The following is a 27,470-nucleotide window of genomic DNA, read 5'->3' on the forward strand; positions in this document are numbered from 1 at the left end:
AAGGTAGTCTCCCAGACAGCTCTGCAGGTTATAAAAGCACCAACAAGAGAGAAGGAGAAGGGGAGAGAGATGGAGGAAAGCTACTGTCACCTAGGCAACTGAGTTCATCCATATGTTGACTCAGGAATTTCAAGAAATTCTAGCTTTTGAGGTTTCTTCCTTCCAGAGTAAATGCTTCCTACATCTTCCTATGGAGAAGACCCAAATCCAGAAGCTACAGTATCACTACCTTTGCCTAGAAGTCTCAACCCCACATCTCTTCATACCTCCTCCTTCCCTTTCCCCAAAGAGAAGAGAATATGGAAGACAAAGTCTGTTTTCTTTTTTTTCTTTAATTAATTAATCAAGTTATTTATTTATTTATTTATTTATTTATTGGCTGCATTGGGTCTTCGTTGCTGTGCGCGGGCTTTCTGTAGTTGCGGCGAGAGGGGGCTACTCTTTGTTGTGGTGTGTGGGCTTCTGATTGTGGTGGCTTCTCTTTGTTGCGGAGCACAGGCTCTAAGCACGTGGGCTGCAGTAGTTGTGGCACGCGGGCTCAGTAGTTGCGGCTCACGGGCTCTAGAGCACAGGGTCAGTAGTTGTGGCGCATGGGCTTTGCTGCTCCATGGCACGTGGGATATTCCCAGACCAGGGCTCGCACCCATGCCCCTGCCTTGGCAGGTGGATTCTTAACCCCTGTGCCACCAGGGAAGTCCCCAAAGTCTGTTTTCTGAATATGGCACTCTTCCTTCCCTTAAAGGAGCTTTTTACTCACCCTTTATAGGAGTTTGTCCTAATAGTAAAAGCAATGGGCTTTCACTATTAGGCAAGCCCACGTTCTCATTTACTGAATGACCTTGGGCGAGTCCTTTAACCTTTTTGGGTCTTGGATTGCTCATATATGTAAAGAGTAGGGTGAGGGGGGATGGTGGTGTTTGTGTTAGTGTGGTGAATATTCTGTGGAGTAGCTCATGCTAACTTCATTCTACTCTTTTCCTAATTGCAGAGGTTAAAAAGCTAAAAACTACATTTCCCAGAATCCCTGCAGATGGGTTTTGGCTATAATTCAGGTTCTGCTAATTAGAATCAGACTCAAGATTAGATCAAAGTATGGCAGTGATCATACTTCTGTCTCCTTCACTTGTTTCTACAGGAGCATTTTGGTTTCATCTTCCAGTTAACTGGGTGCTGGTTCTGGTAGCAGAAGCTGCTGCTTCTTGATTCCAGCTTACTGATCCCTAGACAGCAGATTTAGAGGACTCAATCTGATAGTCACTCACAAGCAGGAGTTCCCTTGGTGGGTCAAATCTAGGTCTAGATCCCGATTCCTGGAGGACGAGCCTAGAGCATGCTCCCTCAATCCTCCTAACAATGTTTAAGTCCAATTCCCTATATTAAATCCTTCTCTATTAAACATACCTAGTTAGCATGGCCTAGGTTCAGTGTAGAAACCACTCATCTGACACAGTACTGTCAGATGATCCCAAGAGAGTAGTTGTGAAGGAGAAAGAAGAGAATTATTCACAAAGCATATTCCCTGAGTCAGAGTCTTCTGGGGAAAAATGGGCAAGATGGGGAAGCCTAGAACTTTAAAATACATTTGCCCAAGACAACCTCCTTCACTTCTTCCCTTTTTACAACCTTCCTGTACTTTCTCCCTCCCACTCTAAGCTCTGAGGGGTGTTGAACTGCTCACATAAGTTGGAAGGTTGAGTCAGCACATGCTTTCCTTTCCATCCCTATATTCTCTGTAAGCTTTTACTCTGCTGAGGGACAGCATTACCTGCCCAAGCCCAAATAAGTATTCTCTGGGCTTGGGCTAGAAAGGGTACCAACTGTCTTCCTCAGCAGCAGGAAATATGTTTTACATACTCCAGGTGGTAAAGAACCAGGGCACAACAGTCCTGACAGCCCTGCACTGCTAATGAGTGAAGACACATTTGGCCTACAAGATCCCAGTTTATCTTCTTATACCAATTTCTGTTTGAAGTAACGAACCACCATCTTCCTGTAGCAGGACTGGGGACAAACTGAAAAACAAGGTCAAATCCAAGTGACATGCTTGGTGGGGATGGGGTACTTCCCACCAGTCCCTCAGTAACGCTAACTGAGCCCAGGAGCCATCACACTAGACGTGAGGCTCAGTTGGTTTTCAGAATGAAGTTGTTCCGAAGAAAACAAAAGGTTCCAGCAAGAGGAATCTGTGTGAGACACACAGGCAGGAAGCAGAGCTGAGCCACCAGCAACTAGAATAGAAACAGGAAACGGGCCCAGGAACAAGCATACAGTAATCTGCTGCAAGCAGCATAGGCTCCAGCAGGCGCCAGGCAGTATCAGGGCCAAAGCAGCGTGACTAAGATGGAGAAGCAGATTGGCTAGTCCTGCCAGAGAACCGGCGTTCTAGAGAAGGGACAGCTACTTGCACAGGGTACATGCTGCTCTGAGCAGTCTCAGCAGATATGTGAGAGGGGGTGGGGATTTCCTTTCTGAGACTTTCTAAGAGCACGTGGATTACAATTCAAGGGGAGCAAGCACAGATACACAATCAGATATAAAGAAAACAGGTCATCAACCTCAGAATGGCCCAGCTTCTCTGGGTACCAAAATTGCTAGTGACATTTCTGTTATCCCTTTAAAAATAAGGCATCGAAAACCTAGGCAAAAACCGTTGGTCCTGCCTCCTTTTACCACGAAATGTGACGAAAGGAAACACTAACAGTGTAAAATTAAAATCCTTCAAACATTCCAGTTTTTTAAGCCATTAGAGAATTTCTGTCACCCACCCCCCCCGCCCCTCACCAATAAACCTAGACAACAAAAAGCTGGTCCCCAGGGCTTCCCTGGTGGCGCAGTGGTTGAGAGTCCGCCTGCCAATGCAGGGGACACGGGTTCGTGACCCGGTCTGGGAAGATCTCACATGCCGCGGAGCGGCTCGGCCCATGAGCCATGGCCGCTGAGCCTGCGCGTCCGGAGCCTGTGCTCCGCAATGGGAGAGGCCACAACAGTGAGAGGCCCGCATACCGCAAAAAAAAAAAAAAAGCTGGTCCCCAAGATCAGGTAGGCAGCAAGAACCTAGGGGCTAGTCAACAAAGGTTTACTAAGTATTTGCCTAACACAGGTATTAGAGACAGGCCTGAGTACTCAAGCAGAAGTACCAGCATAATGCTACTCCAACATGAAGAAAATGGGAAGAAGTCCCAGAGAAGGTATTTCACAGCTAGGTTTTGAAGCCAAAGTAGAAGTGTGCTGGGCATTAAAAAAAAAAAAAAAAAAAAAAAAAAGGTGTGTGGGGGAGTGGGAAGCAGAGATCACACACACACCTTAAGCAAAAGGACAATGGCACGAAGGACCACGGCTTGTGAGGAGCTTAAGGCACACCCAGAGATGAGGTTGCAGAGGTATGCTGGGAGCTGTAGATGGCCCCATAATAGGGTCTGGACTGTAGGCACAGGGCTTCAGGGCCCCCAGAGCACCCACAAAACAACTGGTTTACTAGACATGGTAAAATGTATTGTATTCCAAAGTCTCTGGCATGATATTTTATTTGAAAATATTACTCTCAGCTTTCAGGGTCTAACTTCCTCCTTGCTTCAGAACCGTAAGACACATGAATCACCTGGAGATCTTATTAACAGTGTTGGATTCAATAAAGCTAGTGTGGGGCCCAAGAATCTGCATTTCTTGCAAGCTCCCAGGTGATATCTGTGCTGCTAGATAATGGACCACATTTTCCCCAGTACCAAGGATCTAACTGATTAAAGTTTTAGCATTAATCAGGACACTGCTTTTAAAAAAAGGCACAGGGACTTCCCTGGTGGCACAGTGATTAAGAATCCACCTGCCAACGCAGGAGAGACACGGGTTCTATCCCTGTTCCGGGAAGATCCCACATGCCGTGGACCAACTAAGCCCATGAACCACAACTACTGAGCCTGCATGCCTCAACTACTGAAGCCCACGTGCCTAGAGCCCGTGCTCCGCAACAAGAGAAGCCACCGCAATAAGAAGCCCACACACCACAACGAAGAGTAGCCCCCGCTGGCCACAACTAGAGAAAGCCCGTGCATAGCAACGAAGACCCAACGCAGCCAAAAAAATAAATAAATAAATATTTTTTAAAAATAGATTTAAAAAAATTTTTTAAAGGCACAGAACAGGCTCCCATACAACACAAGGAAACCAAAGAGCCACTTTTGTCCACTTCTCACTGTCTGAGGCGATTCCCTAGCTGGTCAGTTCCTCCAGCAGGCCTGACCTATAGAGTTGGCCATCTTCCCTCTCCCACTCCTCCCTGTGCCTTCAGTTCACAACTCATCCATGCCTCCATCACAGGCAGGTCTGGGCAAAAAAAGGGAAATGGAAATCCATTTATACTCTTCTTTTAGGACAAACCTAGTAAATGTTAAATGACAAGGGGTTCAGGCTTTTGGCTAAACATTAAGAGAGAATCAGATTGTCCATGACTTTCCTCTGCTGGGTGGGATGCTAAAGGAAATATTTCATCTAAAATATCAGAGAAAACTGGATTCAAATCCCAATTCCAAGCCTTAGTTTCTTCTTATGTAAAACAGAAGTGATTATTCAACTTAATACATTTCAATTCCTGCCCTTCCACCAGGCAGATTTGTTTTGGCTGTAGATCCTTTCCTGGCTTCACTCCTGCCCTCTAAGATTCAGATTCTACAAGAGTTCCCTCCCATTTCCTCTTTCCAGATCACTATAACCCAAGCTCTCAAGATTTGAGAACATCAGAGTAGTAAAGCATGAGTGCTAATAGCTACTTTGTTGTTAAGTAGAAATCTAAAGAAGGGCTTGGAAACCCAAGCAATACAACAATATCTTTAGATAATTTAACAGACATTAAAAATCCTACTCCTGTTCACCTCACTCCCGGCATCAACAACCTCCACTCCTGTCTAACCAGAGCAAACAAATATGGTTGGGATCTTCAATGGCAGCCTCCGAGACTTTTTCAGTCAAGGATATAGTGTCCCTTTTAAGCTAACCCAGTGTGCCTGACGCCCTTCTCTCGCAACTCCTGAAAGATGTGCCTGTTTATACCTTCCTAATATTCTGCCAGCAACTTCCCCATCCTGTATCTATCCGCTTTATACACATGTGGGTCTTGAGATGAAGCTAAGGAATTCAGACCAATTCAGCTGCCTCCTCCTCCCCTTCCATGCCTTTCAAGAATGCTCGTTACCCTTATACCTTTCCCTTGCTCATTTCCTTCCCTCCAGCCCTCAGAAATTAGGTCTTCTCCCTACCTCAGAAGGATACCAATAACCTGCTTTATGACTAAATCTAACTTTATATTCCTTGAAAATACTTTAGATGCACACCATCTTTGTCCCTTCCTTGGCTTCCAGAAATATGGAAATATGACACAATCCTGGTCCCCCTCCAATCTCTCCAGCTACGTGTTGGGTGCTTCTACTGAGTGACCGCAGGCATTGTCCAGGGCTCCATCTGGCTCCTCTCTCCATGCTGCATGGTCTGGGAGGTTTAACTATTCCATCGTTTAACTTCATTCCATGGTTTAGCTATTAACCACTATGCAGACAACTCTCAAGTTCTATCCAGACTCAGCTCTTACCCAAGTTTCAGTCTCCTATCTCCAACTAGTAACTAAAGCATTTGTTTTTCGATATCTCACTATATGGAACTGAACTTCTCCTCAAAAATGAGTTTTCCTATTAACCTTTCTATTTCTGTCAGTGAGATCCCCCCACCCCCACCCCAACCCAGTATACCAACATTGTTAAATTTTCCAGCTAGTAGAATGCACTTATTCTCAGTTCTATAGATTCTTTCCTGTGCATCTCACAACTAAGACTAGGTGGTTATGTAAATGAGACAGACGGGTAGAACTCCACTGAACACCAGAACTATTTCAACGGTTTAACTTATCCCCTTGCTTGCAGACTATCCCCTTTTCAAACTATACTACACACCAATGGATCATTTTTGTAAAACATTAATTTCATCATGTTATTGCCCTAATTACATATCTGCAGGCCTATGAGATCAGATCCAAATGGCTCACTTATCCTACCAGGGCTCCAGCCCCTGTGATCTAGCTTTCCATCCTGTTTGTTACTCCCTACCCTGGGAAGCCTGATCCTGACCAGCCCCCCTAAATGTCATCCACACTGCATCCCACCCCCACCTAGCCTCTGCTCAGGCTGTACTTTCCTTTCCAACCACCCCAATACATCCATTCCTAGTTCATTCTAACTAAACTTCTGCCATGATGTCTTCCCTCTACTATTTAGACATAAGAGGATCACTTGAGTTCACCAAGCCCTGATAGCATTCATTGTAACATTCAGGCACACATTCTTCCATCTATTTTACTAATGAAACAGAGGAGGATCCTTGAGGGTTGCAACCATGTCATATTCAGAATCACCAACTTAAGAGTTCAGGTTACCTCAGAAGTCATCAAAGTTCAACCCTTGTCTAATGCGTATTCTGCCTCCTATATGACAACCACAGCAAACAGGGTGCCAGGCTTTACAGGTAAGACAGGTAACTTACCTACTTTTCTTTTTCTTTTTAAAATATCCTCAATCCTGCAGATCACAAAGGAACTTGTAGGTCACACTTGGGCTTAAACCTATAGGCAACAAGTACCCAGAGGTTTTAAAACAATAGTGTAACTTGCCAAGTTTGATTTTTTAAGATGATCACTCTGGTGATTATGTTGAGGACAGACTTGAAAGGAAAAGAAACAGGTCAGGACTCTGTAGCAAAACACCTGGTGAGAGATAATGGGGGCCTGAAAGAAAGGCAACGAGGAAGGACAAGGGATTTAAAAGCCATTTCTGAGGTAGACTAGGATTTGGTGAACAACTTATACAAGGGATCTAGCAATGAGTGCCACAGAGCTGAGAGCTCCCAGGGTGTGCTGGCAACGCAAGGGCTGCCCTAACCTCGGAATAAACTGCAGGGGGCACAGCTGCAGGCAGTCAGTCTCTCCCAAGTCTCTCCTCCTTCATTTTCAACCCACAGTCTTCCCTCCAGATCAGCAAGAGTCAAACGACAGTCTAAGTCACCACTATTATTCAAGTTGCCACTGTGGCTTCCTAGTCTAGTCATTTTTTTCTTCCCTTTTCAAAGGACTACCAAAGCTCATTGTTATTCAAGTATGGTCTTTAGAACTACAGCACCACCTGAGAGCTTCTTAGAAATGCAAATTCTTGGGTCCTACCCCACAACTACTGAATCAGAATCTCTCTGGGTAGAGGTCAGTAATCTTGTTCTAATTGATCTCCAGATGATTCCTAATGCATGCTGAAGTTTGAGAAGCAGTGTTATAGCTAACCTCTACCAGATCAAGGCTTTTATTTCTATATCCATTTTGCACCACTGAATGGAAACTCTGTCCCAGGTACACTTTCAAGACTAACATGTAAATTTACAAATGCGCTGCAGTAAGAAAAATTTGGGAAGCAGTCAATTACTCCAAGGAAACCACATACACTTGAATGAATCACTTAAATAGAAGCTTTTCAAGATGCAACTCCAAGTCATTCTCAAAAATGACTATAATCAAAAGTCAGAAACCAATTTACAGATGACTCCCTTACAGATTTTGACCCAAAATAAAGAAAACTGAAGACTTAATGAAACACCTAGAGATTTGCTCACCCACCCCTTACAAGAACCTTCCTTTTTTTTTTGGCTGCACCATGTGGCATGCAGGATCTTACTTCCCCTGACCAGGGATTGAACCGTGCCCCCTGCAATGAAAGCACAGAGTCTTGACCACTGGACCGCCAGGAGGGAAGTCCCAAGAACCTTCTTAACATAAGGTGAAGTGGTAGCTATAAGATAATGACAAACCCCAACCGCACTTCTTCTTAGGCCACTGTCAGGAAGCACAAATAAATTAATCTATCCTCTAAAATGAAGTTTGGGCATTCCCATAACAGTCTGTGATAAACGTCTTGCACTAGCAGTGAAAACAACAATCTGGTAATATGGTCACGCTGTCCCCTGTCAGCCATACACTTTTTGGATGATCAATGAATCTGCTCAGGTTTATTTGTTCAATGAGTTGGAACCTACTATATGCCAGGCACTATGATGGCATTGAGCAAGACAAAGCAAGTCTACCTTCACTAAGCTTGGAGTAAGTAATTGAAATTACCCTTGAGATAAGCACTGACAAGAAGCATGGGCACTAAGATGGTCTACTAGAGTAAAGGAGCCCGACATAGTTTGGACTAGTAGATCTCTACAGGGGCTGTAAATCAGAATCACCCAGGACAGCTTCTAAGCATACCAAAGCCCAAGCCTCACCCCATATCAAACAAATCAGAACTCTGTGAACCCTGGCTATTGGTTTTAAAGATCATTTGCTTCCCAGGTAATTCTAACATGCAGCCAAGGTAGAGAACCACCGGTTTTGGGTATAATGTGATATGTGTTATGGGCACAGAGGTCAATAATACAATGCCTATCCTCCAGGAGCTTTCTGTCTAGCGGAAAAGACCCAAAAACGTAGAAGTATCAGCAAAATACTCTAGCAAGATGGAGCAAAAAACCCTCAGATACAGGATAGTGCTTCTCTGGGCCTAAGGGTGGGGAAGTGATCCCATTGGGCTATATAAGGTGCTTTTTTTTACCTGTGTCAGTAAGGTGTGGTTTCTAAAGATGGGTACTCAGGCAACTAATTATTTTTTATACCTTTTCATATATCGTAAATATTGCAGGCTTTCAAAAAAAATAAAATAAAAACTGCCTTTAGGGACTTTGCTGGTGGCACAGTGGTTAAGACTCCGTGCTCCCAACGCAGGGGGCCCAGATTCGATCCCTGGTCAGGGAACTAGATCTCACATACATGCTGCAACTAAGAGTTCACATGCCACAACGAAGGAGCCTGCCTGCTGCAACTAAGACCCAGCACAACCAAATTAATTAATTAATTTTAAAAACCTGTCTTTAGTCAGTGAAGGCATCGTAGAAGTTATTTAAGCTGAGTTTTGAAGCTTGATTAGGAAGGAGTTTTCTGAGGAAATGATCTTGAAGATGTAGTCTGAAATATGAACGGGAAAAGTTAGGAGGAAAAGTGTATTAGGCAAAGGGAAGATTGTGTGCAAGGGGCTGGAAGCAGAAAAGGCATGGGGCCTTACAGAAACTGAGAGAGGGCAGAGAGCAAAAAAGGATGAAGCAGAGGTTCTCAAAGTGCCATCCTTGGTCTAGCAGCATCAAGAATTTGTTAGAAATGCAAATTCTGAGACCTCACTCCAGACCTACTAAATCAGAAGGTGGGGGGGGGGGGGCGGGGGGCGGAGAATAGCCTTCGTAATAATAAGGATTTTGGATTTTTTTTTTTTTTTTTTGCGGTACGCGGGCCTCTCACTGTTGTGGCCTCTCCCGTTGCAGAGCACAGGCTCCGGACGCGCAGGCTCAGCGGCCATGGCTCACGGGCCCAGCCGCTCCACGGCATGTGGGATCTTGCCGGACCGGGGCACGAACCCGTGTCCCCTGCATCGGCAGGCGGACTCTCAACCACTGCGCCACCAGGGAAGCCCAGGATTTTGGATTTTATTCTAAGATTAATGAAAAATAGTTGAGAGGTTTTAATAGAGGGATAACATAATCAGGATAATAGTAGCTAAATGGTTTGGCATTAATAGCTGAGCAAAAACTCCTCAAAATCTAATTTTTGTAATAATCAGGATCAGAAACCATACTGAGCCTTTAAGTCAAGGGTCACAATCGTAATGCCTTTAGGGCTAAGCCAGAAAGGCGAATGATTGAAAAGAGGGATGTGGAACACTGATGGGGCTGCCCTCCAGTCAGCATAGCATCTGCTCTGGAGCCAAACAAACAAGTGCTGAGTGGAGGGATTCACTGGCGAACTTAGGGCTCCCTTAACACACCTGCTTAAGAAAGGAGTGGGCCCCTTGCAGGGAATCCAGCCTTCTCCCTTCTTCAGATGTGACTATTTCCCCAGCCTGGCTAGGCAAATCTGGCATCAAACCAAAATTTCGAAGAGTAAACCACCTTTTGTTTCTTTGTCCAAGTAGCAGAGGGATAAAAAGCAATTCAACAAAGAAGATGCCATAACCCAGCCAGTTCACCTCTTACACGGAGCTTCTACTACCAAGCAAATGACCCATTTGTATGAATCTACAGTAGAAGCCTGAACTTGGGAATGCTCCTTGTGATAGGCTAACCCAGGAACAGCCCTCTCCTGGGCCCAAGAGGCTACCAGTGTCTTCACTTCAGAAGGTCAAATCAAGCTCTTGGATTCAACAGTATAAGGCTCTCACAACCCTTAAAAGACACACAGCATGTTTGTATGCTAGGTTTCTCAGGACTAAAAACTATCAAATACAGTTCAATCAAAAGGTCACTAGAAACAAGCAGAAACTTTTTGATGAGGAGCAACTTACAGCACTGGTAGAAATCCACCGATTTGGATTCTTGCCACAACAGTACCTCACCCAGATTTAGCCACAGACCATAGATGATGAGGGAGTGGTTACACAGTTCTGACTTAATCAGGTTAAAAAGCACATTCCAGTGAAGTTCAGGATGCAGAAAAGGATTGCAACAGACTTTAATGAGAAGGGAACAAAGAGTGATTGCCTTATTCAGACACTTCCTCCCCCAATTCCTAAGCTGAGAAAGTCAACAGTCTCAGAAGTCCCATCTGACAATAGCTATTCATCCTGGCCTGGGAAGCCTGAATTACAGGTGCTGAGGGACTTCACAGACCTTGCCCTACTAAGGTTATGGCTCAGAGATCTTCAGGGGAAGCCATGGAGGCTTCATGATGAAGTGAGTTCCTGCCTCCCACCTATTCCTTAGAGATCCCAAAACCATTTTCTCCTAAGTCAGAATAAATGAAGAGACAAGCTTCAAATCCAAATAGAATCAAAATTTCAAAAGAATCTTATTTGCAACTGTGGCTGAATTTCCATTTCCTAAACTGAAGCCAGATTTGTAATGAAGGGTCTGCTACCTGCAGTCTTACTAGATTTCAGAACATCCCATTTTATTCCTGTGCCCAGCCTAAGTGACTTGCCTACATGTAGTGGCAGAGCTAAGACCAAAGGTAAATGTTCCCAGAACCAGCCTACTATTTAATAGTTGGTGTTAACTGCCTTTGAGTATCAAGTATAGTCCCTCTAAGATGATGATGATAACAGCTGACATTTATGGAGCACCTACAAGCACCAGTACTCGCTTTATATTAACTTATTTAATATTAACCTCTCCATGAAGTGGGTACTTAAGAGTTTCATTTTGCAGATGCAAAAACTAAGGCATGGAGAGGTTAAGTGACTTGCTCAAGGATCCAGAGTTAGCGGCAGAGTCAAAATGTAGACCCAGGAACTCTGACTGTAGAGCCCAAGCTCTTAATCAGCAGACCACACTGTCTTTCTCAGGATACTGTCAGTCCATTCTATAAACACTAATCAAGCATCTGGGCACCAAAAACTCTACTAGACAAAAGCACCTATTCACACAAAACAACAACTAGAAAATCGGCTTTTACTCCGCCATGCTCAATGTGATAATCCATGCTGAATGCACCCCAGATCCTACTTCCTAGCTTACCGCTCAGACAAACACCTAAAAATTAAGCCCTCAAAAGTAAGATGAACAAACAAAAAAACTTTAGAACAGTGTTTAGATCTCTAAACAGAGATCACACACATATTCTTCCCTGGGCAGGCAACCGAAACAGATATTCTATAAGGTCAGTCCATAAATTCCTATTCAGAATTTTGAGCGTGAATTCAAGGAATAGCTCATCATTCATTTAGCTCAATACCACCAAAACATCCAATCAGAAACTGGTTCTCTTTGCTTTTCTCTCTGCCCCCATCATCTTTTAGAGGGTGGCAGAAATACTCACAGGCAAGCTTGAAGGTCTTGACTGAAGACTCAGGTTCATATCTTCTTGCCCTCCCTTACTGGAGGTCATTGAGGGGGCTGAGGATGCCTGAGACCCAAATGAATCTTGAGATAACTCCTAAAACAAGAAAAACAAAAGCTGTGAGAGCCTGGTACTGATAAACCAGGCAAGCTTGCTTCATGATGAAAGGCCTATGGGACTCTCTCAAACAGCGGAAGCTAGGTGTGAGAGACTGCCCAATCACACACAATATTATCCAAAGGCAGAAAAAAAACAAGTTGTGGCTCTTAAGAATGTCAACAGTGGACGTAAGACTCTCTGATGGCACTCTTGACCATTTATCACCACCCACAGAAAGCTGTTACTTGGGGATAAATGTTAAAGTCTAGCTAACTACAAGTTATATCTATCAAGGAATGAGACCACCTGATTAAAAAACACCAACAAAAAACTCAAGCTAGGACCTCTGCATTAAAATGAGTACTGCTTCCTTTAAAGATATTTATTCCAACAATGCCACCAATGCACAAAATCTTTAATGGACCTGTCATCACTCAGTCATTTTCCTCTTTCTGCTCCTTAAAGAATAAAGCCCAAATTGTTATTTTTAGGCTTTATCACCTACCTTGTTCATAGACATGGCTACAAATGAATTTTAGCTATTTCCCAAAATCAAATCCACTCTCAAAAAAATAAGAGATTTGCTACCTCTGAGACTATTCTAAAGAATGTGATGTCAGCTCTGACTGCAATTTCAAATGAAGGGCTCCAAAATATTTTGAGCAATAGCAGAATGGAATGGCAGTTGGATGAATGTACAGTACAGCCTCCCAAAGCGACTGTTTTAAAAGACCAAACTAACTTGGATGCTCAAGTTCTGAATTCTGAGTTTAAAAAAAAGAAAAAAGAAAAAAAATCAGTCCCATTATCTTTATTTCTTTTCTGCCTATGCAACTTTCCATTGCCCTATTTCATGAGTATGGCGAGCTACAGGTTTTTATGCAGTTATATCTTTATTAGTTCAATTAGAGAACGAATTTTCTATGGCAAAATTCTCATGACACCAACCCCCAAAGTCTGCGGTCACACGTAGGGAAGGGCATGAGGAAGGGGCCTCTTACCTGTGGTGGAGGGAAGCGCTGCTGAGAATAGGCAGTTTGCTGTGACTGCTGAGACTGGGGCTGAGGGTACGCAGCCTGCTGGGAAAGCGTCGAGGATGCTGGCTGCTGAGGTGGCGGCTGCTGGTAAGGAGACTGTGCCTGCGGCTGTGAGTAGGGGGGCTGGCTCTGGGGGTGCTGCTGGGTGGTGGACTGCTGGGTGGGGTACGGGGTTGGGGACTGCTGATGGGGGGGCTGGGATGGCTGCTGGGAATACGGAGGCTGAGAGGACTGGAGCTGCGGTGGCTGAGACTGAGGCTGCTGCTGATATGAAGGCTGGGCGTGAGGGGTCTGGGATGGTGGCTGCTGGGAGTAGGGCTGCTGCTGCTGCTGGGGGTGAGGGCTTTGCTGGTTGTAATATGGAGCCTGGCCCTGCTGACCATACCCGCTGGGGCCTGGCTGTCCATAAGGTGGAATCTGTAAAAGGAAAGGATACTTTTAGCACTGACCCTTCAGGATGAAGAAAGGTGATTATGTCAGAAGCCATGCCCTGAAGATGGGTATACAAAGCCGGCAAGCCAAGCCTCACATTTAGAAGGCCCAGGGTTTTCTACCAACCCTGTTAAACTAAGCCAGGAAGGACAGCCAGGCTGGGTTCCTAGTTGGTTTGCTCTTAAGTGGACTACATTCATTTGCAGAAAATTTACACTATTTAATAAAAATCTGGTCAACTTACAAGAGTTCGAGAACAGCTGTTTTCACCAATAAGTCTACTCTTTTTATCATGGCCTAGACTGTTTTTATAAGCACGAGGAATCTGTATCCTAGCCACAACGAAGAGTCAAGAGCAGCCTGGCTCAGCCAACTGAAAACCTAGGGTTCAGTAATCCAGATGGTATGCCAATCACTAAACTATCCTGGTTCTCTTTTTCATTTAGTCTTCATTCAAAAAGTATCTGACAGCCTACTTGCTTACTTGTACCAGGCACTACTCTAGGCACCAGGGATACATCTGGCAAGGAGGGGGGAAAAAAAAAGACCAATAATATCCTTCCCAACTCTCCTCCATTTTCTCATTGGAAAAAAAAAAGTGATTTTATATAAGGGCATACTTTGTTTTCAAGTCTTAGAAGTAAAGTTACGTTTTATATTCTATCCCTCACCATTTTCAGTATGAATATCGCTCACATATAAATGGTAGAAAATGCTGTCAAAACAAAAAATGGCAATAAAAAGATGATGGTGCGGATGGTCAGATAAAAGGAGATGAGTAAAATCTTAACATCTGCAATAGCACTGTTAGCATCTTTACTGCTCAATCTTCCTTTTTCCTGCTACTCCCAGTCCCTTCTAAACATTCACTTTAAACCAGACAGCTGTATGTTGAAGGCCTTGAGAACATGAAGGGCCTCTTCTCTCCCCAGGGCACATGGTATGAGTGGTTTTTCTCGGTAGTAGTGGATTGGTGCTCAGCCACTGCCTTTTTCTTTCTTCCCACTTCCTTTAGAGATCGCCATTCAGTGGGTACAAGCAGGCCAGCCAGGTCAAAGAAGACAGATACATACAGCAGGTGGCCAGGGAGCAGTTTTCCTTCAAGCATACATGTGATGGTGACCACAACCTTGGCCTTGTACGTAGCACAGTGAAACTAACTGAGTCAGTTGGCCTATGTTCGTTTCAAGAGGTTTGGAAGCCAAAGACACATTCTGATTCTATAGCCGAAGACCAGATCTTGGACAGCAACAAGGATTAAGGTAATTGGAGTCAACATCTACCTGCTGTGCATAAGAGAGGCCGCCCATGGTACTCTGCGCTCGGCCCTGCATGGTCATCGGGTACCGCTGCGGGGTCTGGGACCCATATGGCTGCCCTGGGTACCCATGTCCTTGCTGCGGTCCTGATGGAGGTCCCTGTTGTTGCGAGTATGGGTTACTCCCGCCATATGGCTGAGGTCTCATCTTGCCCATCTGATCCATTGGACTGGACGGCTACAAAATAAAGAGCATTTCATTAACCTGAAGCTTTGATGTCCTCTAGCCAATATGAACACAAACCTTGGCATACAGGTCTGTATGCCACAAAGGAAAACAGTTACTATGAAATAAAGTAATGGTATAGACCCAGTAACCCTTGAGCAAGTCATTTAACCTTCCTCAGAACCTTGATTTTGTCATATGTAAAATGAAAATACCACCAGTTTGTGAAAGCACCTTCTAAGTTATACACTACTTTATAAGTGTGGTACTACTTGAGATCCAAGGAACGGGCCAGGTGTGGAGCAATGAATACACATACTCTATGGTACAGAAAAATGAGAACAAAGGCCCTCCAGTTGGGAGGGGATGGTGCTGCTATACTCTGCCATGATCCTGTTCATAACACCAAAACTGATGCTTTAATACTGTTGTAGGGAATTCAAACACACAAGCATCTAGATGTTTTTATTCTTTAAATAGTGGAAACTTATTTCCTTGCACATCCAGAGCCCATTTGCGCTATGGCACGAGGACTCAAATTTACGCTTTCTTCCAATTGGGCATCATAGCTAAGTTACAGTTGTTGAGGGAATTGTGACCCTGAATTTATTTAGAGCCTTGTACAACTCAACTGAGAAGTTCACCTCCTTTAATATTCAAGAGCTTGAGGGTGTAAGGCAGGTAGAGATTATGTCTCTCTAAAAAACAAGATGCAGAGGTACCAATAATGGAAGCTCAAAGCTCATAGGTATTTGGCTACAAACATAACTTCCAGCTCTTTGTGGTGCAACAGGATCAGTCAACTCATTCACTTTCTGACATAATTTTATCTTATTGGAGCTACATAGAACAGAGGCCCAGCACACTTTCCTCTCCCAGAGATGCCTACCTATATCTATTGGTGGTGAGAAGGGAAGGAGGGAGTATCTCTAAGCACTTAAATAGATACACCCAAGTTGCCGAGTAGGCCTGGACCCGACGTAAAACTTGAAAACTGAATCTTAAATTGGGGATGGGGAGTAGATATTAAGGAATTCAGTGGTTCTCAAACTTCAGAATGCATCAGAATCACCCAGAGGGCTTGTTAAAACGCACACTGCTGGGACCCATCCCCAGAGTATGATTCTGTAGGTTGAGGGGTGGGCCTAAGATATGCATTTATAGCAGTTCCCAGGTGATGTTGATGCTGCTGGTCCAGGGACCATCATACTTTAAGAACCACTGGTCTAGATTACACCTAGGGTCCCTTCTGGTTCTATTATTCTATAATTAATAAATTATTCGGGGGCTTCCCTGGTGGTGCAGTGGTTGAGAGTCCGCCTGCCGATGCAGGGGACATGGGTTCGTGCCCCGGTCCGGGAAGATCCCACATGCCGCGGAGCGGCTGGGCCCGTGAGCCATGGCCGCTGAGCCTGCGCTTCTGGAGCCTGTGCTCCGCAACGGGAGAGGCCACAACAGTGAGAGGCCCGCGTAACGCAAAAAAAAAAAAAAAAAAATTATTCTAACCATAAAAAAACAACAACACAAACCCCTCCAAAATAAGGGGAGGGGAACACTCAAACAACTGGTTCTCTGTATGTGTGTATATATATATATATATATATATATATATATATATATATATACACATTCATATATATATAAACACATATATATATACACATACGTATATATATATATACACACACTTTTTTTTTTTTTGCAGCACACTACCTAAGTGTTTTATAATAATGAGGAAGTCGAGCTGTCATGAGGAAAATGGATAAGATAAAAAGCCAGAGACTATTCTTCTAAATACTAACAGAAAAAAAACAGAAACGAAGTTCTCTCTTAGGCTGCAGCTGAAATCTCACCTTAAAAGGTTAACACTGAAACCTCCAAGTTTCTAAACTACAAGAATCATAGTAAAACGGTGTCCCAAATCACTACTACACGTCAATATTAGTGCTATTTCCAACAATCATAACTAAACAATTTTTGCCCAGACCTGCCTCTGTATCAGAAGCTCCAATTTAACATTCCTGATCATAACTTTGGAGCCACGTGGATTCTTTTGGGCCTGTTTAGGAAGTTCAAATTCAACAACCGAACTAGTGAGTAATAAATAGCATGTGGTCTTTCCCAGATACACCTGGCAATGGAGCCAAAACAGCACCCTTCTCTCCTACAAAGAGCTCAGGGGCTTACACAGCCACATCATGCCACAAATAACAAGGAGATCCTCATCTTATCCTAGACTGCAGCTGCTGTCCATGTGGCCCCCAGGTGAAGAGACTACATTTGTTGAACAGAGACCAGCCCACTGTGGGTATCTCTGTCAGTCTAGATCTCCTCAACACACAAGGGGCAGTCATTACCATGGTTACTATGCAGCTTCTAGAGCAGCAGCTATTAACCACGGCTACAGATCAGATGTGAGAAGCTTCACAAATGCCTGGGCCTCTCCCTAGAGATTCCAATTTAGTGGGTCTACAAAGGCTTGGGCTCCCTCCCCCTAAACCCCTTAAGATCCTTTGATGATTCGTGTATGGGGGGGGGGCGGGGGGCAACGCACGGCTTGCGGGATCTTAGTTCTTAGTTCCCCAACCAGGGATTGAACCCAGGCCACGGCAGTGAAAGTGCCGAGTCCTAACCACTGGACTGCCAGGAAATTCCCTAGTTCTAATGTATATTACTAGCTGAGAACCAGTGATCTAGAGAAACACCGCCCAATAAAATTTTCTGTGTTGTGTGACTATTAAATACTTGAAATATGGCTAGTGTGACTGAGGAACTAAATTCTTTTTATTTACTTTTAATTAAATTCAAATAACCACATGTAGCTGGTGGTTATATTGGATTGCACAGTTCTAGAGCAATACTCACAAATCATTTTCACCTCTCCCTGCTCAACAACAGCCTCAAACTTCCTACCTACTACATCACGTACAGTATCAAACAGAAAGAGCAAAGAAAGTAATAAATCGATAGACTTGGGTTCAAATCCTAACTCTGTCACTGTCTGACCTTGAGCACATCAATTCTTTTTTTTTTTTTGGCTCTGTTGGGTCTTCGTTTCTGTGCGAGGGCTTTCTCTAGTTGCGGCAAACGGGGGCCACTCTTCATCGCGGCCTCTGTTGTTGCAGGGCACAGGCTCCAGACGCACAGGCTCAGTAGTTGTGGCTCAGGGGCCTAGTTGCTCTGCGGCATGTGGGATCCTCCCAGACCAGGGCTCGAACCCATGTCCCCTGCATTAGCAGGCAGATTCTCAACCACTGCGCCACCAGGGAAGCCCAGGCACATCAATTCTTTAACTAAAATGCACATAACTGGGGCTTCCCAGGTGACGCAGTGGTTAAGAATCCACCTGCCAATGCAGGGGACACGGGTTCAAGTCCTGGTCCGGGAAGATCCCACATGCTGCGGAGCAACTAGGCCCGTGCGTCACAACTACTGAGCCTGTGCTCTAGAGCCCACGTGCCACAACTACTGAAGCCTGCGGCTTTCTCTAGTTGCGGCAAACGGGGGCCACTCTTCATCGCGGCCTCTGTTGTTGCAGAGCACAGGCTCCAGACGCACAGGCTCAGTAGTTGTGGCTCAGGGGCCTAGTTGCTCTGCGGCATGTGGGATCCTCCCAGACCAGGGCTCGAACCCATGTCCCCTGCATTAGCAGGCAGATTCTCAACCACTGCGCCACCAGGGAAGCCCAGGCACATCAATTCTTTAACTAAAATGCACATAACTGGGGCTTCCCAGGTGACGCAGTGGTTAAGAATCCACCTGCCAATGCAGGGGACACGGGTTCAAGTCCTGGTCCGGGAAGATCCCACATGCTGCGGAGCAACTAGGCCCGTGCGTCACAACTACTGAGCCTGTGCTCTAGAGCCCACGTGCCACAACTACTGAAGCCTGCGCGCCTAGAGCCCATACTCCGCAACAAAAGAAGCCACCACAATGAGAAGCCCGCACACCGCAACTAGAGAAAGCCCACGCGCACCATCAAAGACCCAACACAGCCAAAAAACAAAAACAAAAAGAACATAAAATGCACATAACACACTTCACACAGTGCCTGGTACTTAAACGCCCAATGAATAGTAGCTATTACCAATAACGATAAATAGTGCTTCTGCCTGACTCTAAAATCTGCCACAGTGCTCCGGTTCTACGCATTTTTCAGCCTCATGCCAGACTTCCCACATGTCCAGCTCTCCGCAATAGTACCCTGCCCTGCCTTCCTGTCCACAATGGCTTCCACCAGCAGAAACCCAACCCCCCTTCAACAAGAAGCCACTTCCCACTTCTTTAGCACATTCTGTTCTTTCACACTTCTAAATGTCCTATTGTGAAATCAGTCAGAATCATAGGTTTAGCACTTAGTTGTCCAGCTAACTGACTGCATCTCTCAAGACTAAGTTCTCGGAAATCGGAGATCAGGTATTTTATCTTCAAAGTCCCTCCAAAGACCCCAAGTGCAGAACTAGGGCTAAGGAACTTCACTGTGCCAGGCTGCCCTACTTTAAGAAGTGGGTAGGGGATACTATGGGAAGAAAGCCTAGATTAAACCACCTAGCCAAAGGGCCAGGGACACCCCTAAACCCTAAACCAGGTTATGACTTTGAGGGCAGAATAAAATGGGGACTGAACTGAAAAAGAAAAGGGGAGGGTAGAACAAACAGTCAAGGAAGAATGAGCACACCTCTGAGGAGAATCTTAAGTGCCATCCTTAAGTGCCTCTCTCCTATAACCAGAGAGGTCGTCAAATCACACAGGCATCCACAAACACACTGCTTAAAAACAAAAGGCTAAAAGCAAGTTACTCCCCGCCACCCGCCACCCCCGCCCCATCTCTCACATCAGGGTGCCTGCACTCCCAATTGAGGACAGCTACTAAAGGATTCAAGGATTCTTCCATTAACTTTAGAAATTCCTTGCAGACTAAAAATAAACGCAAGTTAAAAAAAAATTCTTATTCTAAAAAATGAAATTAAGACATTTCCCTTTCCTGGACATCAGATTTCTGACCCCTTCCCTAAAGGGTTACAATAAACGGAATACACAGCTTAGCAACTAAAATATATTCAGTTCAACCAGATTACTCTGGTCTCATGTCAAAGTTAAACATCTGCTCATATCAGAAGGGGAGGTAGGCAGGGACTGAACTCACACTTCTGACATTTAAAACCACTGTGGGGCTTCCCTGGTGGCGCAGTGGTTGAGAATCTGCCTGCTAATGCAGGGGACACAGGTTCGAGCCCTGGTCTGGGAAGATCCCACATGCCGCAGAGCAACTAGGCCCGTGAGCCACAACTACTGAGCCTGCGTGTCTGGAGCCTGTGCTCCGCAACAAGAGAGGCCGCGATAGTGAGAGGCCCGTGCACCGCGATCAAGAGTGGCCCCCGCTCGCCGCAACTGGAGAAAGCCCTCGCACAGAAACGAAGACCCAACACAGCCAAAAATAAATAAATAAACAAATGTGGGGTTTAAAAAAAAAAAAACCATTGTGAAAGATTTGTGATTTGCAGTTATAGATGAAATGTCACCTTCCAATCTTTCATAACAGAGAAGGGGCCTTAAATCTTCACTAATCAGTTTTTGGAAAGTAGCAATTTCAGACCAGGAAAATCCCTACTACATACAAGATAGAAAAACCAGTATCAGCAGTCTGCAGGCACCAAGGAAGAGGCAGAGGATGGGAAACACCAAAGAGCCAGAGATTCCACTCTGGGAAAGACAGAGAGGAAATCCCTTCAATGGGAAACCACAGGAGTAGATTACTGTGATTACACTTCAAAAGCAAAGGCTCTGCCACAAAGACACATAATTGAGAGGAAAATGCTGCCCCCTTGATCAGGGAAGTCGGGCCCCCTGCTATATACTCTCCTGCATTCATAAAAAATAAAAATAAAAAAGAGGAAAAGAGCCATAAGAAAACCCCCATCTCTATTCACCACTTATCTCTTTCCAGATCACTGGACGTGTTACAAACTGCCTGCCAAATGAAATGCATCAAAAGTTGCAGTTTCCCTAGGCATCAAAGGCAAGGATGCCTAGCAGGCTGGTCCCTTTGAATATATTCAGAACAAACAGCTTACAGACTAACCACTTGCACAGAGTTTCCCTGCTCTAAGCAAATGGAATTAAAAGCCCCTCCAGATCAGAGGGCTAATGGAATCCCTTACAACTTCTTACTGCACCAAGGAAAGCCATAACGACCTAAGGGGTTGCTGAGATATAACACACTGGACTTCAAATTCTCCAACTTCTGATCACAACTGATTGAGAAGAGAGCAGAGAATGCCGGGCCAGGGACTCCAACTTCAAAGTGAGAGATACTGTTCACCAAAATGCACCACACCACATGCAGTGGCACCAGGAAAGAGAAACTTCTTAATTTTCTTGAAATAAAAGTCCAACTGAGGAAAGTTCCAGGCTTCAGTCCCAATCCAAAGATGCAGAAAGGAAGTGACGGTGTAGCAAACCAAAGGAGCCAGATTTGGTACCCAAGGACCAGCAAGAACATGACTGGAGAGAGATGGATTGGGCTGCCAAAAATGTGTCCATCAGAAAGCAGAAGTCTTGACTACCACTTGTCCTGTCACCCTAAATGCCAACTAGTTGAGGCCAGTAGAAACCTAGAATATTATTTCTTACTCATTGCGCTTTCAATTTATTCTTGGCCAGATATGTTGTATGACTTTTAATAATAACAATAAAAAAAAGCATCCCTGGCTCTTTAACCAAAAGAACCACCTAATTGATTCCCACAGTAATTAACCTGCATTTTACCTCAGAGAGCGGTAGTTAAGGAAGTCGGCACTGCTATTTATAACTCATCTCAAATTGAGGGCAGACTGCCTAAAATCTAACACATCCCAGCTGTACTCCTGTTTGAACTGGGGCCAAGGGAATTTTTTAAAGCAATCTTGGCACCGAATGAATGACACCAACAGTATGAGAGCTCAAGCGGTTGTGTTGTGGTGACGTAGCACTGGAGGTGGAATGGGAGGGGGCCAGTGTACTGTGATCCCTCTCGTGCACGCCTGCTGCTTGCTGAGTCCCAGTACAGTAAGCTGGGAACCGCCCACTGAGAGCCAAACACAGGAAAAGGCTTTTCCTGTGGAACGCCTTGAAGTGAGAAACACATGGCTAATCTGCATAAATGAGAAGCCACACCACCCCTGCCAGGAAGGTTAGTGCTCGTAATCTCTGGCCATGAAGCTGGCTGCCTGGGAGGACTTGGACTGGCGCCTGATAACCCAGAAAGAGCCGAAAGAACAGATGGGTAAGGACCCCGGCAGAAAACAGCCCCAGGTCACGTGACTCGCCACATGGCCCCGCCAGCACAAACTATTGTCTGGCTGTGGAGCTCCCATACAAAGGCACCCGGCCTTGGCTTCCTGTGATTACAGGGACAGGCGGCAGCTGTTGATCCAGTTCCCCTATGGGACTCTCCCCTATTGAGGAGCATTCCAGGGAGGGATAAATACAAAAGTTAAGGCCTCTCCCAACCAACGTGCCCTCAGCTTCCCGCAAGCTCCACGTGGCCCCCACACTCAGATCTGAGGAAGGACAGAGTAGATTCCATGGAGAGAACCACCCTTTGCACCCCGATACACATGAGCTGACCAGCATAAATCATTCTCATAGTGCCCCCTCCCCAGCCACACAGACATCTGTATCCTCATCCTGTTTTTTCTCACTCCTCCAGTACACTTCATGGCTTTGAAGACTGGTCTAGGGGCCCAACCCCAATCAAGGAAAAACTGCCCAGAAACCTGCGTTTAGTTCTATCCCCAGACCCTGCCTCCTAAAATAAGGAGATTCCTTCCCTTCCTTTTGTTTTGCATTTAAACAGTCATGTGCCCACTGTTTATGTGACCCAGGATAATAAAAGACTCTTCACTTCCTATTTGGCCTCACCAGAGACATCATTAATTGATTTCCTGAAGCTATACTGATGATAAGAAAATAAAAATCTCTCATCAGATATACCAACATCTGACCCAGGAGATCAACCCACTCAGCCTATGTTTCTTAACAGTCATAACCTGAGAATCACACCCCATTTTTTTACTTCACTAGAGACAGAAAACAATTCTTTCATTTTAGTTCTAGTTCATTCCAGTTCTCAACAAACTGGTCATATGCCTACGGTGAGAGAGGAATTACCAACAACTAGTTTACAACTACCACCCGAAAGAGACAGTTTTTAAAAAAAATTCTTTCAACGTTCCGTAAGTGTCCAAGTTGAATATAAATAAAAAATCCAAAGTCAATTAAAAGTTCTACCTACCCTATTCTGTTTACAGAAATGATTCTTGACGATCAGGGCACATTCCCCTTTGCAGCCTTAAGTAAAAGCCCATTTCAAAGACATGACCTGAAGCATCAAGCTGACCAAACTGCTAGGAGGGGCTGCAACCTGACAACAGACTCAGGACCTTCCAACCCACACTGTCTCTAAAGTGACAGAGAACAAGACAAGATGCTGGCTCTCTCCCTGGCTCAGAGATATTTAGGCTACTGTGCTCCATCCTTCCAGACCAGAAAATCAGAAAAAAACTCCCTAAGGGTAGAAAAAAGAGACCAAAGGGGGAAAAGTCACTGAATCTTCCACAAAACTCAAACAAATTATGAGAGCCAACCGTAATAACCACCTCGCAGCTGTCCACCCAGAAGAGGCGTGACAGAAAAACCACAACCAGGTGGCTGGCATTTCTTTATTTCTTCGTTGGGTCCTGAAAGAGCTCTTCAAATACAGCAAGTAGAGCATTAAAGTAATAAATTCCCCAACAAATGATAAAATTCTTCTCATCCAGAGCACTTTCATTAGCCACCTTCCAAAGAGAAAGTGCTCTTCCAAAAACGATGATCACTTTTTCCGAAGACCAAACTTAGCTAACCAATTTCTCCCAATTTCCAATGAATTACAAAAGCCTCTAAGAAAGACACATGAGAAAGAATTCTTCAGGTACTACTTAAAACCCAGGGATATAATATATAAAACAGTAAGGCCCCAAGACAATGATTAAACAAGAACGAAATGCCATTTGATAAAATTAAACATCCCCTTGTTTACAACTTTTTAATCTCAAGAGTAAGGCAGCATTACAACACGGTGAAAAGAGTACACTAGACTGAGAGAATGCCTGGGTTTCAATCCCAGTTCTCTGACCAACTGGGGAGAGAGGGGTAGGCACTAATCAGGCTGTACCCCTAACCTCCTCAGCTACACACTTGAATCCTGCCCTCTAGATTCTGAATCAGCAGCTTTGGGATGGGGCCAGGAATCTCCTCAGGCAATTCTCATGTCCAGTCTGGGAGCATTTGGGCTGCATGGCCTCCCTCCAAATCTCCTCCCATCTCCAGCACAGAATGACTCTAGAACTCAGATGCACGTTCAGCTTCCTTAGCCAACCTGTGGTCTGAAGAGGGCAGTGCCTGGCCAATAGAGAAAAACCAGGAATGGACCTCAGATTCCCAAATAAGCAGCATTCTCAAAGCCAAGATTTCCCAAATTCTTATACTTAATCCCCAACTGTCTTGTTCACCTGACCACCTATTACTAACAATACTATATGCTTTACTTATTTACCTTGTACACTGTCTGTATCCTAGACTAGAACATAAACTCCGGGAAGGTAGACATCCGTGTGTAAAACAAACTTTCCTACTTTAAAAGAGGAAAAGAAAGGGGACTGTGAAAGAGAAAGTGGAATTCTAGAGGTCTTGGCAATTCCTAACCTCTTTCATGCTGAGAGGAAATGCTTTGGTTCAACACAGTAAGTCCTAAGAGCTCTGCCTCCACAATGCCTTCAACTTCTCTGTCCCTCAGTTTCTACATCAACAGAATAGAGATGGCAGTAGTAGCACCCTCAGGGTTGAATGAAATAAGTTAATATGTTAAAATGAAACAAAACATTGTTCTTCAAACAAGCTGGACATGCTCCAGCCTCAGAGTCTTTGTATTCACTGATCTCTCCACCTGGAATACTCTTTCTTCTCTCAGGTATTAGTATAGCTCTCTCACATCAAATATCACTTCAATTTGGCCTCCCCTGGTGTACCCATTTAAGATTTCAATCCTACACACTTCTTATAGTTGATCCCCGATTAACTTTGCTCCTGACCACATATCACTAAGCATACTATATGCTAAAGTTTACTTATTTATCTTGTTTAATGTCTACATCCTAGACTAGAATACATAAGCTACAAGGCTAGAATACAAGGTATGTGTCTGTGTTTGATTGCTATATCCTCCAGCACCCAAAATGTTAGCTATTATCATCCTACACAAGTCCCAAATTTCTAAGCAATAAAGCTTAGAAACCAGACCCAGGTCTGGTCCCACACACTCAAGACCAGAAACCCAAAGTGGTCAACTAGAAGTTAACTAACAACCAAATAAATTACTTCCCTCTCTCCATACTCAATAGGAGAAAAAGCAGAATGGAGCTGACAGCAGTTTCAAAATACCCACTTAAAAAACAAGAATACAGGACTTCCCTGGTGGCGCAGTGTTAAGAATCCGCCTGCCAATGCAGGGGACATGGGTTCGAGCCCTGATCCAGGAAGATCCCACATGCCGCGGAGCAACTAAGCCTGTGTGCCACAACTACTGAGCCTGTGAGCCACAACTACTGAGCCCACGTGCCTAGAGCCTGTGCTCTGCAACAAAGAGAAGCCACCGCAATGAGAAGACTGTGCACTGCAACGAAGAGTAGCCCCCATGTGCAGCAACAAAGACCCAACGCAGCCAAAATTAAATAAATATTTTTTAAAAATAAAGAAAACTTAAAAACAAACACTCTCTCTCTCTCACACACACACACACACGTTAGACACCAAAAGGGTTGACCAGCCCAGTTCTCAAGCTCTACCTACTTTCAGTCTGTTCTCCCAAAGGAATTGTTCCATAGCTCCTTCCAAGAATCCTGACAGTAAAGCCCAATGGTTTTCAACCAGGGCAATACTAGCCCCTGAGAAGTGTTTGGAAACAAATGTACGAAAGTGACCTTTTGGTTATCACAGCGATTCTGTGGTATTACTGGCATTTATTACCTGGGGAGCAGGATGCCAAATGTCCTGCAATGCATCTCTACACAAAGAAGAGCCTCACTGAGAAACAATGGACTCTAGCCCATTACAAGTCCAATCTGAGATGGAGAATTTCTTGTAACACTTGACCCTGGAGCAGTGATGGGAAAGGGAATCAGAACTGACTGGTACCTATCCCAAGAGCCCAACAGTACAAAGTCACCCACTAGCCAAGGTAATCATAAATAAAAATTTACTTTATGAAAGCTGGAAAACCATTTACTGAAGGCAGTACTTCCCCAGTGCGTTAGTTACAATTATAATTATATAGTTATTTGTAATTATTTATTTGCATCTTTCCCTACTAGAAAATACTCCATGGCATTATGAATCCTGTTGCCCGATACACTGTAGCAGCTCATTAAGTAGCTGTTACATTACTGTAAGCAACTGCCAAATGGTAGGTAGGTACTCAAAGGTTTTTCAAAAAAAGTTTTGCCACAAGACTTCTTACACTGGCAAGTCCCAACTATTGTATGCTTTAAATTAGATAATATTTCAGTAACAGGACTGGACAATTAAGTGAGCTAAAAAAAAGTTCTTTTCCTGAAAATTCTTGAGAAATGGGGCATACGATCAAAGTCCAAGAAAACCTGATGGTATACAAGGAAAACAGGTTGGTATACTGCCTTCCAGTATATGCTTAATAATTAAAAACTTAACAATATACAGACCTTACTACCCACACGAGGTGTTATGGGTTGACATCAGAAAAAAGTATGTCCTCCCACAAACCATCCTTTGGTGTTTCTACTAGGGAAAGGACCTTATTGTGGATGGACCACAGCCCAACTGAGTAGGTTAAGAATGAAGCACTAAGTAGGTTTAGACATTTTCTTCCCTACCTATTTGTCATTTATCAGGAATTGATATGGTACACTTAAGGGATACATGGAGAGGCAAGAGTCACATAGCCTTTCAAACAGAGCTTTACCCAGGAGAGTATATATCAACTTTTCAGTAAAGACAACACTTCTAAATCACACCTAGTTCTTTTGACCTAGTTTCTAAAATACTACTCCCTCTTCCATATGTTAAATTGCTTTACAGATAACTGCTCAAAAATAGACAAAAAAGGCAAAGGCAAAAACTGCTTCTAGCCAAAAAAACTTTAAGGCCTCCTTGCCTTCTCCTTTAAAAAGCTCTCTTTTCCCCCATTCCTTTTACTTTATCTATAACTCCAAACTTGGTCTGGCATGGGTCATATAAAAAGGTTCTAAATTTCTCTAAGTGCAGTTTTACATTCTGCCAAAGTTTTTCCTTCTATACTAAAAAAGGTATCTGTGACATCACTTAGCTGTAGGAACTTGATTTACATGCAGTAGGGGAATCTGTTTGCCATGTTTTTGTTTGTTTGGTTTTTTTTTGCGGTACGCGGGCCTCTCACTGTTGTGGCCTCTCCCTTTGCAGAGCACAGGCTCAGCGGCCATGGCTCACGGGCCCAGCCGCTCC

General features: G+C 44.4%; 1 protein-coding gene across 2 annotated transcripts in view; it reads right to left on the reverse strand.

Annotated features, from left to right (window-relative positions):
• The window catches only part of ARID1A (AT-rich interaction domain 1A), a 72,127-nt gene that overhangs the window by 29,987 nt on the left and 14,670 nt on the right, over positions 1–27,470 (reverse strand). For both annotated transcript variants that reach the window (XM_024125279.3, XM_024125277.3), the window contains exons 2-4: positions 14,736–14,948; positions 12,985–13,437; positions 11,864–11,980 (exon numbers count right to left, since the gene is read on the reverse strand). In XM_024125279.3, the coding sequence (XP_023981047.2) occupies positions 11,864–11,980; positions 12,985–13,437; positions 14,736–14,948 (783 nt within the window). The remainder of the gene's footprint in view (positions 1–11,863; positions 11,981–12,984; positions 13,438–14,735; positions 14,949–27,470) is intronic.

This window comes from Physeter macrocephalus, chromosome 3 (genome assembly GCF_002837175.3).
Source record: "Physeter macrocephalus isolate SW-GA chromosome 3, ASM283717v5, whole genome shotgun sequence".
Classification (NCBI taxonomy): domain Eukaryota; kingdom Metazoa; phylum Chordata; class Mammalia; order Artiodactyla; family Physeteridae; genus Physeter; species Physeter macrocephalus.